Source organism: Corella eumyota, chromosome 2 (assembly GCF_963082875.1).
Source record: "Corella eumyota chromosome 2, kaCorEumy4.1, whole genome shotgun sequence".
In the NCBI taxonomy this organism is placed as follows: Eukaryota; Metazoa; Chordata; class Ascidiacea; order Phlebobranchia; family Corellidae; genus Corella; species Corella eumyota.
Window position 1 is genome coordinate 4,468,830 of NC_137491.1, and position 16,493 is coordinate 4,485,322.

The window sequence follows — 16,493 nt, forward strand, 5'->3', positions numbered from 1 at the left end:
CGCACGTTCACATAGGTTTAGAGTTCGAACCGCACTACTGTTCTTTCTACGACGCAATATCAATATATTTTAAGTTTAATTTAAATATACTAAATGCTACTCTGTATTAGAATAATATATATTTGATGTAAGACTCACGAAATGTTTTAAATTACAAAGCTTTAATGCAAGAAAAAACATTTTTTTTCAATCTAAATGATTCGAGCTAAAGTGCATTTTTTTAAATGTAAACAATACAGTTTTAACGTAAAACATTTACATATGAATTAAGGCCCAATTTGCGCTAGAGTTAAAATTTACGTAAATTACAACAGTTTGAAGTTAACACTGCAATCTTAACATTTTGCTACAAACATTTGAAAACAACTTGAGAGATGAATTATTAGGAATGAAAGTTGGATATAAGAGTGCAGATTTCTGTTCACTTAAATGGTTTTAACATGGTGAGTAATAAGAGCAGGCACTGGTGCCCCTGTCGGAATGCCCGGAAACATTCCCTCAGACCCAGCAATATCCAGATGGGTGTACTTTAATGGGTTCTTAGAATCAATGCCATGCTTAGCAAGACCTGATGCTAAAATCATAAACGCACTGGGAGATTGGTGGCCACGAGGAGTTCGGCTAGAAGGCAGGTTGTTACATTGAAGAACATCCTCGTATTCGGATTTCCCGGTGTGAAAAACGTAGTCATCACGTCGGATGTGAGACATCTCAAACATGTCACCGATCTGATCTCCGGCTTCCAACAGCTTCCACGCGTTGTTAACTTTTTTAGCGGGCCCGTTATCCATGGCAATGGTGTATCCAAATCCCATAGCCATTATAGCATGGCCAGTTAAAGTTGCAATAGTATATAACTGCGGATTAACTTCGCCTAGAGCCTTTTCTTTTGCCTCACATAAGCAATCTACCATTGCCATTCTACCTTCAGCGTCAGTATTTCCAACTCTTACTCGCTGGCCAGATCGTGCTGTAATGATCTCGTCGGCAACGTAACAATTCGCGCCTATGCTGTTACGAACCATCGACATCGTCCCAAATACTTTAAGATTTTTAGGCTTCAAGGTGTTTAGAACATCGAAAAACCCAGCAACTGCAGACGCTCCACCCTTGTCACGATGCATTCCCGCCATTATACCACCAGCTTTTACATCAGCACCACCAGTGTCATAAGTAACTCCTTTCCCGACCAAGAAAAGGGTTTCGGTGATAGGACCTTCGCCCTCATAAGCCAACTTGACAACACGAGCATTGTGCCTTGGAATTAGTTTTGCACATCGATTAACAGCACCAAGACAGGGGTAGTTTTTTTCGATATAGTCGCAATCCGAAATTACCTCAACCTTGATATCGGTATCTTTAAAATGAGCAACAACGTAGTCAGCAACTCGAGGAGGTGCCATTCGTTCAGGGTCTGAACCTTGGATATCTCGAACAAGGTGTCTTCCCTTTTCCAGTGCCAACGCATGTTTTAACAGTGGTTTTTCATCACCGCGTTCAAAAACATTAAGCGTGGTAACTTTTGTTTTTCTATCAGGGCAATCTTCTCTTATCTCCAAAGGCACATACAACGCTTCTAAGGCACCAAGCATCGAAACCAGCTCCGCATTTTTGAACCTTTCATTTCCCACAGTAATTAGTACAGGGGATTTGCAGCCTGCTTTTACAGCTCTTTTTAAACCAGCGTTGGCTGCATCTGAAAATCGCCGAATGTCGTCAAAATCTCTGTTCAGTGGCCCGGTTGATGAAAAAATAACTCTTTTCAATGGCCCAGCAACTGCTGCGATGGAAACACCTTTTGCAACAGAATCATCAACTTTTTGCAAATCCTCCAATGGCTTTTTCAGGTTGGCAAACTCATCCGATAGTTTTAAAATCGATTCAGCCACTATTACAACACCATCATGGCCTTTTCCAGATAAAGTACCGACAGCATTAAATTCGTAAGGAAGACCCATTTTAACTTGATGAATAATCACGTTGCACTTACAATACCAACTAATTCCTATTTAAACCCGTTTACAGAGCTGCTAAAACCTAACAAAATAGTAAGCGTTATGCAATTACAAAAGTTAATGATTACCTAACAACACATATTTCTGCCAACATGCTAGTTTTTGCACAATCTTTGTTGTTCTAGTAAACACGTTTTCGCTATGCATACAAATGCTATTATGGTAGTAAAACATAAAATTTAAACTAATTACGAATGCTGTAAACGACTGTCTGACAAACAAACATTAAGCTAGCATTTTTTTTTACAAATATGACTGCATAGCACATGACTTTAAAAAAAATTACCAACAACACGTTGGAATTTTTTCTTTCGAGTGTGTATATGCCGGCAGGCTTTTGTTTTTCTTTAAGCAGAATCGCTGCTCATTCTGCTGACTTCGCAAATCAATTGACCATAAACATTTCAAAGTTCACTTAATTGCCTAACAAATATGCAACGAACCTGCTATTACTCAAGCTTGTGCAAAATTTTAATTTATTTAATTGTTAACAAACGTGATATGATGCTATTGCTTACAAATTCAAGAATCAATCTTTTTTGCCGAAGGCACATCACGATAATAACTACACACTATTCTGTATTTTTACTTTAACATACCGCACTGGCATAGTAATCGTTTTCACATTTCCTGTCTAGTACGTACTAGGGTACTTCAACATATAAATTGAGTAATTATAAAGATTAGTTTGTTAATCATATTGTTCTTGTTTTCTTGGTGTATTTAAAAAGAAATTAATTTATTTTTGAATATTAAATAATTTTTTTATTAGAATTGATTGAGTTGTTAATCCTTCAATAAATGTTTTGTCACTGTAACAAACTAACAAACTTTCAAAAGTTAATGTTTATGTTTTTAGTAGCCTAGAAAGACAATATAGATTGCATTGTGAATTGTGCAATCTATATTTGTTTGTACGTAAAATTTTATGGGTAAACTTTAATTAATTAAAATAAATGGTAAAAAAGAGAGTAAATTTTCACATTTTTGTGTTTAAAAAAGGTACCACAGCCAAACAAATTGTTAAATTTATTTTATTCATAAACTACAGTCTTTGGCACTGAAAACACAAAAAATAATATTTAAATTTTGTTAATAAAAAAAATTAAACAACACATTGATTACCACGTCATTCTTTTCTAAATGCACTCCGACAAAATTGTCTTATGAGATGTTTTAATACTATTCATTCCTTCAACCAACTAAAAATTAATCAATAATTTTGTTATGTTTTTAAATAATTAACACACTAAAACATAAGAACTTAGTATAAAATTTTACCTTTAAAAAATCTTTTAACTGGGAATTGATATTTTGAGCAAACTTGCCCAGATCGGAAAATTCTGGAACATCGGTTTTGCAAAATAACTTTAAATTATTGTCGTAAGTTGCATTAAAGGCTATTGAAAGTTGATGTAGATCATTAAGTAGCAATGTTATTGAGCGAGTAATTCTGTCATCAGCTGCACTATCTTCTTTTTTTAAATTTTCTGTAGGCTAATAAACTAATTTATTGCAGAAAAATAAAATTGCTTTATTATAAATAGCATAGATGTATAAAGAAATTGCTATAAAAACTTTGTTTAATATTAATTTTTTAAACTATTAATGTCACATTAACATTACAAAAACATATTCTTATTACTTACACTATTAATTTCCAAATCTTGAAAAGCTTTTAATTCCTTTTGAATAACGTCTAGCTGGTCAGATACTCTTCCAATGGAAACATTTCTAAAAAGTCAAAAGGTATAATTAGCATAGTACCAAAAATACAATAAAATCTAGTAAAAACATATTCAATTACAAAACATATTGTTAATTAAAATTTACTTATTTAAACAAATTATAATAGGCTATCAAGAACTATTATAAAAATTTTTATAACAATATCCCACTCTTTCAAAGTTGTCCATTTAGATCTCCTTAATATTGAAATTTCTTTCTCGATAACAGGCGAAACGACTTTCATAGATTTACTAAAGAATTGGTTCTGGTGACAAGTATGAATAATTTTCTGAATTGTAGTTTCCATTTCATTTACAATGCTTTCTGTAATTCAGTTCTATACCTAATTAAATTAGCTTAAAAAAGCTATTGGCTATAATTATAATGCATAGACTTTTTTATTAAAAATTTATTTTAATTTAACATAGATTTTAAAAAGTGTAATGTATAATATTCATAAATAAACATTTTAATTAGTTAATAAAATTTATAATGTATCGGCAGCGTGGTGTAGTGGTAAGAACACTTGCTACACCACCATGAGGTCGTGGGTTCAATCCCCACTGCTCTCATGCTGTAGCGCCCTTGAGTAAAGCACTATAAACAATATAAACCCCTGCTGAGACAGCACTTAATCAGCAGCATAATTATCGGGCACTTATAATCTCTATAATATCCCAAACTGCTTAAAGGCAACTCAAGACTGGGTCGGAGTAACTGATGTTACTCTATGTTTAGGTCGCGCATTTGACCTTTCCACATCAAGGATGAAGATATATACAAAAAAACAAGAAAAAAAAATGGATTAGATGTTATTTACCTTTTTCATAATCATCCAATGTATTTACAAAACTAAGCAACCTTTCCCAAAATGAAATCTGTTTTTTCATTTCTGATTTTCCCTTAAAATTATTACAAAACAATGTATAGCCTATACTATGAATCATAAAAATAACACGGTACTTAGAAATATTACTACTTAACTAATCTACAAAAATATAAACACTAGGAAAAATTTTAAAAATACCTTAAATTGCAAAAACAAATAAAAATGTATTAATTATTTAAAACTATCATAAACCTACCCTGATAAGTTCAACATCATCAATACAACAAAGACCCAACGATGCAGCAATATCGGTCAAAAATATATATAATGTCGAAGAATTTTCAATGTTGTAGAAGGACATTGGATGTTTTTCTTGGTAATCTTGAATTAACTTTTCTATGTCATAATCTATTCTGATAACAAAGGGTTGATAAACAAAGGGATGAAACAGCTCTAATTAAACAACTAGTAAAAGTATAAATACCATTGCTTCCATGATGCAGAAATTATTGAAAATGTAAACAGCCTAATGTTTTTTAAAAAATACCTGCTTAAAATCCAAATTAAAATGTTTATTCTTTGCGAACTTGGTGTAAATAAAAGTTCCAACAAATAACTAGAGTCAACAACATTTTCTGTTTGGGGACATTTCCCTTTCTGAAAAAATTATAGTATATATATATATATTTGTTAAATATAATTTTATATATTTAAAAATAAAAGATGGTGTATATATATAATTAATGGTTTGTGATGGTAATAACCAAGTCGGGAATGTAGGGCAGCGTGCACGCACAAGATTTTTTCGTTGAAAAAAATGCACGCCTGAAATTGGCATTTTGCAGCCTGGCTTTAAAAGGAAATGCAAAACTAAAGGTAAATAAGCTAACATAAATCACGCGTGCACGCGTAGTCACGCCAATTTTTACGCTTGCACGCACGAGATCTTGTCAAAAACTGCCCTACTTTCCAGACTGGGCACTGGGTAATAACTGACTAAAGTAAACTAAACGTCAAAAAAACTTACATTAAGTATTTGCAAGAAATGTTGTAGTGTTTCAGTCATAACTTTTAAATCGCTGGACATAATCAAATAACCTTTTCAATCGCTGGTAAATAATAACAATTTCTATTTTTTTAAATAACGGCGCTTTATTACATCAATGTTATTGTAAGGATACAAGAGAGATAGCTATAACTTAATGTCAAATTTAGGTTCGTTTACTTTAGGTCGCTTGACATAGAAATCACAATTTTGTTTTAATGTTTGATGATTGTAATACCTATTTTTTTCAGTCAAATAGTTAAAAAACAAATTTAATGTAAATATAGAAACGTTTTGCAGTTAATTGATAAATTTTTTGTGTGGCATAGTTTATTAACTTGCTAGGAAACAATATTTATTTAAAACACGTTTATGTGTTAAATCGCCAAATTACTAATTTTCACATTACCTAATTTCAATTTGACAGCACACGACATAGACATGTTTAATAAAAGACAATTAAGTTTTATGACACCAGGCTCAAATCGTTTATTGAGACAAAAATGTTCAAAACAAGCGTGTTATAAAATTGAGCAATGACGATCATATCCATTAGTAAGTGCTTTAACTATAACAAAACTAATGCTGCAATCAAAAAGGCTTCTTTTGATGTACTTTTTTTTAAATTGACATAAACTTATTGCATTTTCTTATGTGTGGTGTGCATGCATTTTCGAACAGCAAGAGCAAGAGAACAGCCAAATAGGACAACGGAAATCCAGTTGTTTAAAGTAAAACCTTAAAACAAACATAAATGGTTAAATAACTTATTTTAACATTAACAAAACAACAAGCTAAAACTAAACAAAATTGACCTTTTTGAGGGTAGCAGTTGTTGTACAAAATTGATCCAATACAAAATGCATAAAATCCATATATTGAACGAACGCAAGCTGTGTATCGAGGTATTGCGTACATATCCAAAAACATCCAAAGACCCAAGGCAAAGGTCACCATCAAAAGGCCAATTGTACTTGCTTCGGACGCCGAATATACGCCTATTTGTAAAGCAATTTACACAAAAAATGTATGCATATAACCGTTAGTCAAAAAGCAAATGGATAAAAAATATTACCTGTTCGTACCGGCGTACTAAGATCAAACGAGCTCTCGTATGCTAATCTAAATACTACAGACGACGCAAAGGCAAAAACAGTCCAAGTAGTCCATATTCCGATTGAACTTGCAATTAAATAACGATACCAAAACCTATATTTTTCTAAAAAAATTTGTGTAATGTTTGTAAAATAACCTTTATTCTCGATTTTTTGTTGTAATATCAGTAAAAGTAATTCATTAAAATATCATACTAAAGTTCGACAGACATTTATGTCACGATATGGTTAAGGATAGGTGATTTATAAGGCGTATTACAAAAATACCTGGCAACTCAGCCAAATTGTCTTCCTTTGCAAGTATAGTGCTCCTTAACGAACGATAGCACGCAATCCCTAGATTAGAGCAGAAAGCGAACGTAACTATCCCAGTTGTTAATATAGATTTTTCAAGTTCTTGTAAGTCAAACGTGAAGGTCCAAGCAGTTGTTGCAACTACACCAGCTATCCAACACAGGAAAAATGCCTAAAATTTATAATCGCAATGCTTATAACATAACAAACCCCTTAAACCTCGCGATGTGTTAAATTTTTTTAAATTCACAAAATTTATTGGCTTTGCAATTTATTTAAAACTTTACTTACAGCCGGGAAAAATGTGTAATCTGAAGATGCAATAATAATATATATAGATGTAACTATCATTGAGAGCATAGTGAGGGGCCAAGCTATAATAATCTGTCAAATATTAAACACAAACAGTTTATTTTAAAAGTTTGACTTCTACTCCAATAATGTAGAACAACAATTTACCATAAATTTCGGATAAACAATCTCAGTGGGGTATTTTATTCCTGTCCATGCTGGCGGATTGTAGTAAAATGCTGTTAAAACATAGAAATTGTAAAACCTGAGAGGCGACAGTCTGTAAACCCTATACATTAAGCCTTTTGTTATATTATACTAAACAGCAAACCTGGCAATTGTGGAAACTTTCCAGTTGTAGCTAGAAGAAATAGAGAAGTCGCAGCCACCACGGTAAATAACAAACATAAAAAGCTCCAAATTCTTTCGCACAACATTCTCAATTGTTTATTTATAACTTATTGTAATTTCGGTACTTAATTCTACATATAATGGTTAAGTTACTTGATATTTGATTTGGTTTTGCCAATATTGCTATGAGTTATAGCAAATGATATGACTAACTTAATTAGTGTATATCCTAGTAATCTGTAAATTACCTAATGCTGGTTTTAATTCGTGTTATTGCTTTAACAAACGTGCAATAAGCGTTTTACGTTAACCTCCTTCTTGAATCGTGATCTTTTTATCGTTGTATGGTAAATCGTGATATTTAAAATATAACTACATGCTTATTCCTACCTCTAACAATTATCTACCTTTATTTAACCCTTAAACGTAAAATTATAAATCTAAATTGATATTTAAGAACTATATTTAACTAGGCTTGCGTAAACAAACGCAATAGTCGACTAATAAACCTTCCTACACTTAATTGCAAAATATTTGCCTGCTGAACAACTATTAAGAAAATTTGCCACAGCTACTATATATTTTACAGTGGTTTTAAACAACACGCTTTTTATACCTTACCAATATTGTTAACGGAATAAATGGCTTCAAGATTTTAAAAAACAAACTGTTTTGCATCACCGATTTCCTTCCTTCTATAATAATATCCTGTGTAGAATAACTTAAGCCTTACACCATTTGGTTTAAGGCTTTCTGATAACAATATAGCGAATTTTGCATACTAAATGTTTGTAACGGTACTGGGCTATATAAATCTCTGTTATACTAAGCTATTTAAACTTATCGTAAAACCCCTTGTTCTATTTATATAGTATGTTGAATAAGTGATACGGCACAGTAGACAGGAGAAACAAGTGCTAACGTGACAAGATGTTTTGCGTTTTTTTCATATTTTTACCTGCCTTTTTCACGTTCAAATTTTTTTTCATTTCTATTAATTTTGTTTTTAGAAAAATTTTATTCCCAGTATACTTTTTAACTGGATATACAAAATACCATTATAGCTGGAGTATAATACTATTTATACAGAGTAAGTATTACAAGTGTTAATACAAAACGATTTAAAACTGTAAGGCAGAGAAACAACAGCAATTTATGCACGTAAAGCATGAAAATACACATGTTTAAACAATGGCTTTGTTAAAGCTATGAACAATAATTAGTCAAACGCAAATCAAATCCACAAAAAAACTTTTTATACCAATAAAAAAAAGTTGTATCAAAAAGGCATTGTAGTTTGAGAAAAAATGCCAAAATATGCCAAAACAAACAAGAGATAAATTATTTTTTCACAACGCGCGTATTTAAGATAAGCAATTAAATCACAATAAGCCCAAATTCCTTGTACAATAATTCCTCAAGTTAGTTTAATTGTACCAGCTACTTCATTGCTCACTAGCCCTAAAAAAACATTTAACTTTTAAGTTTAAAAACTAATTTTTCATAAGTTGAAAAATTTTGTTCATAAACCTCTTGGTTTTGGTTTCGATGCATATGAGGTCTCATATTTAATGGCGTATGCAATTGTTGCAGTTTGGGCAAGTGTGAACCAAACTGTAGATATTGCAATTCCACCAAAAACCAAATAAGTAAACATCAGTGTGTTATACAGTAAACATCAGTGTGTTATAAAATTAAAATTTGATTTTGTGTTGTTGAATACATTACTAAAGTTAAAATCGTATTAGAACCGCTTCGTTTATTCTTCGTTTTTTGCACACGAAAATTACGTAAAACAACCCATAGTGACACGATGATGATTTTGAAAAATTTCACTCAATTTAATTAATTATAACATAGAGATAATACAAAATAATACTTACAAAATAAAAAATTAACACTACTGTAAATATAATTATATTTAGTTGATAAATAAAATATGGTTTAAAATCGTTTTATTATTTTTAATTTAAATCTGTGTGCATATGTTTAAATAGAAATAATTACTAGAAACTGAGTAAGTAAAAAAACTAATAATAAACTTAACAAAGGATTTTGACCCTTCTTCTTTTTACCCCAACGTTTTTAAATGTTAAAGTAACAACTGTATTTATACACTCATGAATAAATATTTAAAATCAAATTATTAATCATTAAATTTATATAAACAAATAAGAATTTACTTATAACAAACAAACAAAAGTTAATTTTAATAATTTTTTTAAGAATTTGAATATCATAATACACATGTAGGTAAAATTTGAAAAGTAACATTTATTTTTAAAATGTAATAAACAATCATAAAATAATTAGTAATTAGTAATACTAAAATATTAGAATACAAAGGCAACCTCTATTCAGTCCCAATAAACAACATTCAAAAATTTTAGTAATTGAAATGTACAAGAACAAAAATTTTTAAAACTTTAAACTTACAGGTTAAGACACTAAAATATATTAATAATACTAATATGTTATAAAATTAAAAGTTTTAAACCTTAAAAAACAACATTTTAAATTATAAATTATATTTAGGTTAATGTAATTTAATTTAATAGTTTATTAAAAATATTTATAATCTCTACCAAAAAAGTTGATCTAAAAGTTTTGTTAATCAATAGATAGCTGATGTGCAAGAAAAATAAAATTAAAAATTGAGATTAATCAAATACAATTTTTTAGGAAATAATAACTAAAATATTGATAGTCTTCTGGAGTTATTCTTCTTTGTTAATCGAGTAAGCAGTATGATAAAATCGTTCACGATAAAGAAAAGCCAAAAGTGTACAAAGGGACATCAAAAGGCAGATAATATTGTTCAAACTGAGTCCTTAAAATAACAAAAAATGTTGGGTTAAAATAGCCATTTGACTTTTTATTTTATCACAATACTTACCAATATTAATATGATAGTTAGAGCAAAAAGTTCCAAACAGTGCAAACGTCAAAAACGGATAAATTGTTTTTACACAACCTGTGTATTTTGGATAACTAATTAAATCGCAGTATATCCAAGTTTCCTCCACGATAATTCCCCAAGTTAATCCAATTGTACCAGCTACTTCACTGCTCACAAGTCCTACATATTAAAAGCGTATAAATAATATTAACTTGAAAAAGGTTTTATTGTGTAGAAACAAAATATAACCTCTTAAAATAGGTTCTACGCCATAGGAATATAAATATTTAATTGCGTATGCGATTGTAGAAGTTTGTGCAACTGTGACCCAGGCTGAAGTTAGCGCGATTCCACCAATGACCAAATAGTAAAAAAGAGACTTCTCATGGTCTAAAATAGTATACGTGTTCAGTCAGTAAACACAAAATCATTTGATTTGTTAAATACTACAAGCATTAAAATAAAATATGGGCATGGATAGAATTTTAAAAAAATTTAACACAGATTATTATACAAATTTTTAGTAGACTATTCACCAGGAATTTTTTTATATTCTCCAGGTTCTGTATTCTGATCACTTTCTTTAACATTGGCACGCTTTACAACAATTACAAGCATGCTAAAGTAAAGTAAGTTCAAAGATCCAACAATAAAAACACATAGCGTCAGTTGTTCTCGGTCCAATGCATAACACCACCAGAATGTACCAAGAATTGCTCCCATCCAGTATTTATAAAGTATCTAAATTAAATAAAATATAATACGACGGCCTGCAGTATATATTTATGCTATACATGATTTATTAATGCTCTTTTTAGGTTATGTAAGTTGGTATAGAATTGTTCTGACCTTTGGAAATACTGCCATTTCTCGAGTCATTTTGTAAAGATACAACTGCCCCAATATGTTAGAGCCTACAACCACTGGCCAAGCTAACTCCAGCTAAATATATTCAAATACAAAACTTAAAAAAAAAAATTTGCAGGTTGCAAATTTAGTAACTCACCAAGATTTGGTTAGGAAATATATCCACAGTATATTTCGTCGTAACTGCAGTAGGGCCATTAACGTAGAGGCCTTTATTAAAAAACATTAATTTAACATAAATTAAAAAAATTAATATTTAAAAAAATTATAAGGAAAACCAAAATGTACTTGCCTGAACCTGGTAAATGTATACCATTGCTTATTAAAGCAAAAGATAAAAAAAAATAGGCAACAACAATGTTTGAAACAGTACAAAGAATAACCCAATACGTTTCCAACATTTTTTCTATTTTAAAACTTAAAAAAAAACTAAATAAAAACTATAAATATTAACCATTTTTATACCATCCGCTACTAACTCTTTTTTTATTTTATATATTTTATAAATACACTATTTTTATATTTTTATAAAATGTGTTATGAACTGTTTCTAATCAATGTAACAAATTGTTTTTGTATTTAGATTAACAGGTTGTGGTTGTCGTTATTTTTGCTTTCCTTTACCATAAAGGTTCGTGATTAATTATTTCAAACTATTTAACTTAAACAAACAAGATACAACATTAGTCATTTATAAAGGGTTACAAACATGTCAATTTTATTATTTCCTGTGATACGTCCATTCTAATAACAATGGATAAATTTAACTGAAAAATCCCTCAAACAACTATAAATTAAAGTTTTTGCTATTCAGCAGGCATTATCAAAAAGAAATTAATTCAAAATGCAATCTTGATGTACCTTGTAATCTTAAAACTGATTCTACGCCCTAGAAGTATTAACATTTGGTGATATACGCAATTGTAAAGTTCTTGCACTTGTGCTTATGCTGAAATTGGCGCGATGTCACCAATACCAAACAGGCAAAAAACATTTATCAGAGGCTGAAATAAATAAAATATGTGGTTAGTCAGTGAACACAGTAAACACGAGTTATAACAAAGTTTAAACAATTAGACTAAACAAGTGGTTTCGTTTTCCTTGTTTAATAATAACATAACATACAAATAATAAACACTTGATTAATATCAATATTTTAATTTTAATAAACAAACAAGCATTTAAATTCAATAAACAAACAAAAACTAATTTTTAATGTCTAAGAATTTTAATGTCTAAAAAATTCCATATAGTAATAACAAAAATGTCTAAAACATTTCATTTTATCTATGATACGAAAGAAATGTGCAAATGTTATTTAAGAACGTTACACTATGAACTTGCCAAGAATGTAATAAAATAGCATTAATGTCATGGCTGTATATATAGTAGACAAGGAAAGTAAGTTGTTTTATTTTTTGTAAGTGATTTAGGAAATCACGAATTTCTGCAATACAAAGTATACCACCAGTTTAATAATTCTTTTTTTGTTTGCATTTTTCATAAAAAAAACTGTTGTATTTATAAAATATGTTGGAAACTATTGCTAATAATTGTTACAAATTGATTTTAGTATAGTGGTTCACAGGATTGTTGATGTTATTATTAATATATAGGGTTGTGGTTAATTAATTTAAATCATTTAACCGAAACAAACGAGATCCAGCATTAATCAAATTAGAGGAATTACAAAACATGTCAATTTTAAATAATTTCTGTGATTAATTAATTTTAATGACATTGGGAAATTTAACAAAATTTTTGTCAAGCTTATATAATTATTGCTGCGTCGAACATTTCGTTTTTGCTATTTGGCTTACAAAATATAAATTAGTACAAAATAAAATTTTAAATTTATTCTACCTTCATCCCCAAAATTTGTTGCTGCGTTTTAACAAACAAATATATGGGTTAACTGTATATAAATAAATTTTTAACTGTATATATCAGTCAAGCTTATTTTAAATTATTTCATATAATATTTTTTGGCTAAATTTACAATATTAAATTATCTTGTGATGTTAGATCTTGTAATATTTGAGCTCAGCATTTCAAATAAATATGATTTCTGTAAATCCAACTTGTTTAATTTTAATCAAATATGGTTAATCTAAACCAATTTAAATTTTTGGTTTTTCAATAATTAATAACGCCGTTCCTCGTTAAGTTTAAGGTTTCGTTTATTAACAAAACTATTGTAATATTTAACAAGTCTAAATCTTATTTCTACTAAACAAACGTAGAAATGTTGTTATAAACATAAATATTTTATATATTTTTTTATTTTTTGATCTATAATACACATTTAAACATGTTTATTTCTATCAATATAGAATAACTAACTACCTCTTAATTTTTTTGTTAACTTCAATAAATTTTATTCAAGTTGTTGCAGGTAAGACCGTCTAAAGACTTAATATATTTACTTTTTTTCGTGTATCCGAATATCAAACTTGTCGCCAACATCCTGTTTATTATTTAAATATTATATAAATCAATTACTACAGTAAACGTTGTTGATATTTTTAGTTAACATCAATGTGTCATAGAATTCGAAATTAAAGTGCCTTCTCGTGTTAACAATGAAAACTTTGCAAAATTTAATTGATTATGTTTTATGAAAAATAAATATTAAATAATAAATCCACATACAATAAAAAAATAAACACAACTTTAAATTCAACAAAAACAACTTAAAAATTTATTATTGGGTTAATGTAATTTAAGGTGATTGTTAATCAATAAGGCTTACAAATATATACCAAAAATTTGGTCCAAAATAGTTTGCTAAATAATAGATACTCAATATGTAAAAAATATAATCAAAAATTTAGATTAAATAATAAACAGTTTTCTGATAAAAGTAACTTAAGTATTAAAATTTTTTTTTTCGTCTTGAAGACAAAAGCAAAGACGAAAGTTATTCGTCTTTGCTGTTACGATGAGCAGCATGATGAAATTGTTTACGATAAATAAAAGCCAACAGTGAACAAAGAGACATCAGAAGGCAGATGATATTGTTCAAACTAAGTCCTTTAACGTAAAAAAAATTGTTAGAGCGGGATAGTTAAATTTTTTTTTTTTTTTGATTTTACCATAATACTTACCATTATCAAAATGATAGTTAGAGCAGAAAGTTCCAAACAGTGCAAAAGTTAAAAACGGATAAATTGTTTTTACACAACCTGTGTATTTTGGATAAGCAATTAAATCGCAATATGTCCAAGTTCCTTGTACAATTATTCCCCAAGTCAATCCAATTGTACCAGCTACTTCACTGCTTACAAGTCCTACAAAATATAAGCGTATACATAATAACTTAAAAAGTGTTTATCGTGTAGCAGAATACGAAATTTAATACAACCTCTTAAAATAGGTTCTACGCCATAGGAATATAAATATTTGATGGCGTATGCGATTGTAGAAGTTTGTGCAACTGTGACCCAGGCTGAAGTTAGCGCGATTCCACCAATCACTAAATATGCAAAAGGACATTTGTCAGCGCCTAAAATAGAATATGTGTTAAGTCAGTATACACAAAGTTATTAGATTAATTACATTTAAAATTTAAACCACATTTTTATAAGCTTTAAAATAAAAGAATTAAATATGAACAGTTTTTTATAGCAAGTTAAAACAGGTTAATATATAAATTTCCATTATATCAATCACCGGGAATTCTTTTATAATATCCAGGTTCTGTATTTGGAAAACTTCCTTTAACGTGAGCACGCTTAACAACGATCACAAGCATGCTAAAATATAAGAAATTTAAAAATCCAACAATAAAAACACATAGCGTCAGTTGTTCTCGGTCCAATGCATAACACCACCAGAATGTACCAAGAATTGCTCCCATCCAGTATTTATAAAGTATCTAAATTAAATAAAATATAATACGACGGCCTGCAGTATATATCTATGCTATACATGATTCATTAATGCTCTTTTTAGGTTATGTAAGTTGATATAGAATTGTTCTGACCTTTGGAAATACTGCCATTTCTCGAGTCATTTTGTAAAGATACAACTGCCCCAATATGTTAGAGCCTAAAACCACTGGCCAGGCTAATTCCAGCTAAAAATATTTAAAGAATGGACTTAAAATCCGACTTTTGTAGACTACAACTTAAAAAACTTACCAAGATTTGGTTGGGAAATATATCCACAGTATATTTTGTTGTAATTGCAGTAGGGCCATTAACGTACAGGTCTACATTTAAACAAATAATTTAACAACAAATTGAACAAAAATATTATTTTAAAAATTATATTAAAACTTATTTGCTGTAGCAATTACGCATAAGTACTGTGCCGCTTAATTTGTTCAGTTGGGTTAAGCATTATGCAAAGCTAAGCAAAGGAAAACCAAAATGTACTTGCCTGAACCTGGTAAATGTATACCATTGCTTATTAAAGCAAAAGATAAAAAAAAATAGGCAACAACAATGTTTGAAATAGTACAAAGAATAACCCAATGTGTTTCTATCATTTTTCCTATTTTAAAAACTCCTAAAAAGACTTCATAAAAATTGAAATGCTAAACAATTTATTATTTTTTTTTATATTGCAAGCTCACTCTTTTAGTATTCAGTACATTTAATAATAAGATTTTTTTTATATTTCTGTTATAATATCAAAATAAGACATTAGTTCAATGCAACACTTATATAAGGCATATTTTTGATTTACTGTCATATTTATAGTAGTTTTGCTAAAAAAAATTTTAGAAGATAAGCTTGGTTTGCCAATTTGGAAGCTACATAGACTTTGGAACGGAAATATGAATATTGTATTTTTATAACCGTTTGGCACAAATGACGTGTCTCAATTTTTGATAAATTGTTAAATCTGACATTTTTTTATATAATGCAAGTTATGTGTGTTTTAATGTCTGCAAAATTATATAAAAACTTGGCGTTAAACCAAGGGGATTAATAAGCATATTTTTAAACAACATTTGGGTGAAGTGTTTACATTTTGTTAACAAATAATAATTAAAAAATGTCCTTTTAACGTGTTTAATCGATGCTTTGTTATTACATAATTCATATTTTTT

At 29.3% G+C, this 16,493-nt stretch overlaps 3 protein-coding genes across 4 annotated transcripts; all 3 read right to left on the minus strand.

Annotated features, from left to right (window-relative positions):
• Nucleotides 1–102: 102 nt before the first annotated feature.
• LOC145742164 (putative aminopeptidase W07G4.4) lies at nucleotides 103–2,033 on the minus strand. The gene has a single exon (XM_082559941.1). The coding sequence runs from the start codon at nucleotides 1,956–1,958 to the stop codon at nucleotides 426–428; it is 1,533 nt and encodes a 510-aa protein (XP_082416067.1). The 5' UTR covers nucleotides 1,959–2,033; the 3' UTR covers nucleotides 103–425.
• A 925-nt stretch (nucleotides 2,034–2,958) lies between these two features.
• On the minus strand, nucleotides 2,959–5,742 carry LOC145741306 (HAUS augmin-like complex subunit 7). 2 transcript variants are annotated; one of them, XM_082558872.1, is made up of 8 exons: nucleotides 5,600–5,742; nucleotides 5,120–5,229; nucleotides 4,829–4,985; nucleotides 4,564–4,645; nucleotides 3,914–4,067; nucleotides 3,665–3,749; nucleotides 3,297–3,512; nucleotides 2,959–3,217 (listed from the first exon to the last, which is right to left on the minus strand). In XM_082558872.1, exons 1-8 carry the CDS (start codon nucleotides 5,657–5,659, stop codon nucleotides 3,155–3,157), a joined length of 927 nt encoding a protein of 308 aa, XP_082414998.1. In that variant the 5' UTR covers nucleotides 5,660–5,742; the 3' UTR covers nucleotides 2,959–3,154. The 2 variants fall into 2 exon arrangements, with proteins under 2 accessions (XP_082414998.1, XP_082415000.1); XM_082558874.1 differs by lacking the exon at nucleotides 2,959–3,217 and having other exon boundaries at nucleotides 3,345–3,520.
• Nucleotides 5,743–5,914: 172 nt separating this feature from the next.
• Nucleotides 5,915–7,795, minus strand: LOC145743350 (uncharacterized). The gene is made up of 7 exons (XM_082561291.1): nucleotides 7,649–7,795; nucleotides 7,486–7,556; nucleotides 7,318–7,410; nucleotides 7,000–7,198; nucleotides 6,693–6,836; nucleotides 6,433–6,615; nucleotides 5,915–6,355 (listed from the first exon to the last, which is right to left on the minus strand). The coding sequence occupies exons 1-7, from the start codon at nucleotides 7,752–7,754 to the stop codon at nucleotides 6,255–6,257; spliced, it is 897 nt and encodes a 298-aa protein (XP_082417417.1). The 5' UTR covers nucleotides 7,755–7,795; the 3' UTR covers nucleotides 5,915–6,254.
• Between the last annotated feature and the right edge of the window lie 8,698 nt (nucleotides 7,796–16,493).

Excerpts from the sequence above, each read along its gene's own strand:
- LOC145741306 (XM_082558872.1), bottom strand. The coding sequence starts at position 5,659 with ATGTCCAGCGATTTAAAAGTTATGACTGAAACACTACAACATTTCTTG. Across the intron at positions 4,646-4,828 it reads ATGATGTTGAACTTATCAGG|GGAAAATCAGAAATGAAAAA; the intron begins GTAGGTTTATGA and ends AATAATTTTAAG. Across the intron at positions 3,513-3,664 it reads AAGATTTGGAAATTAATAGT|CCTACAGAAAATTTAAAAAA; the intron begins GTAAGTAATAAG and ends TTAGTTTATTAG.
- LOC145742164 (XM_082559941.1), bottom strand. The coding sequence starts at position 1,958 with ATGGGTCTTCCTTACGAATTTAATGCTGTCGGTACTTTATCTGGAAAA.
- LOC145743350 (XM_082561291.1), bottom strand. The coding sequence starts at position 7,754 with ATGTTGTGCGAAAGAATTTGGAGCTTTTTATGTTTGTTATTTACCGTG. Across the intron at positions 7,557-7,648 it reads AAAGTTTCCACAATTGCCAG|CATTTTACTACAATCCGCCA; the intron begins GTTTGCTGTTTA and ends ATGTTTTAACAG. Across the intron at positions 7,411-7,485 it reads TTGTTTATCCGAAATTTATG|ATTATTATAGCTTGGCCCCT; the intron begins GTAAATTGTTGT and ends AATATTTGACAG.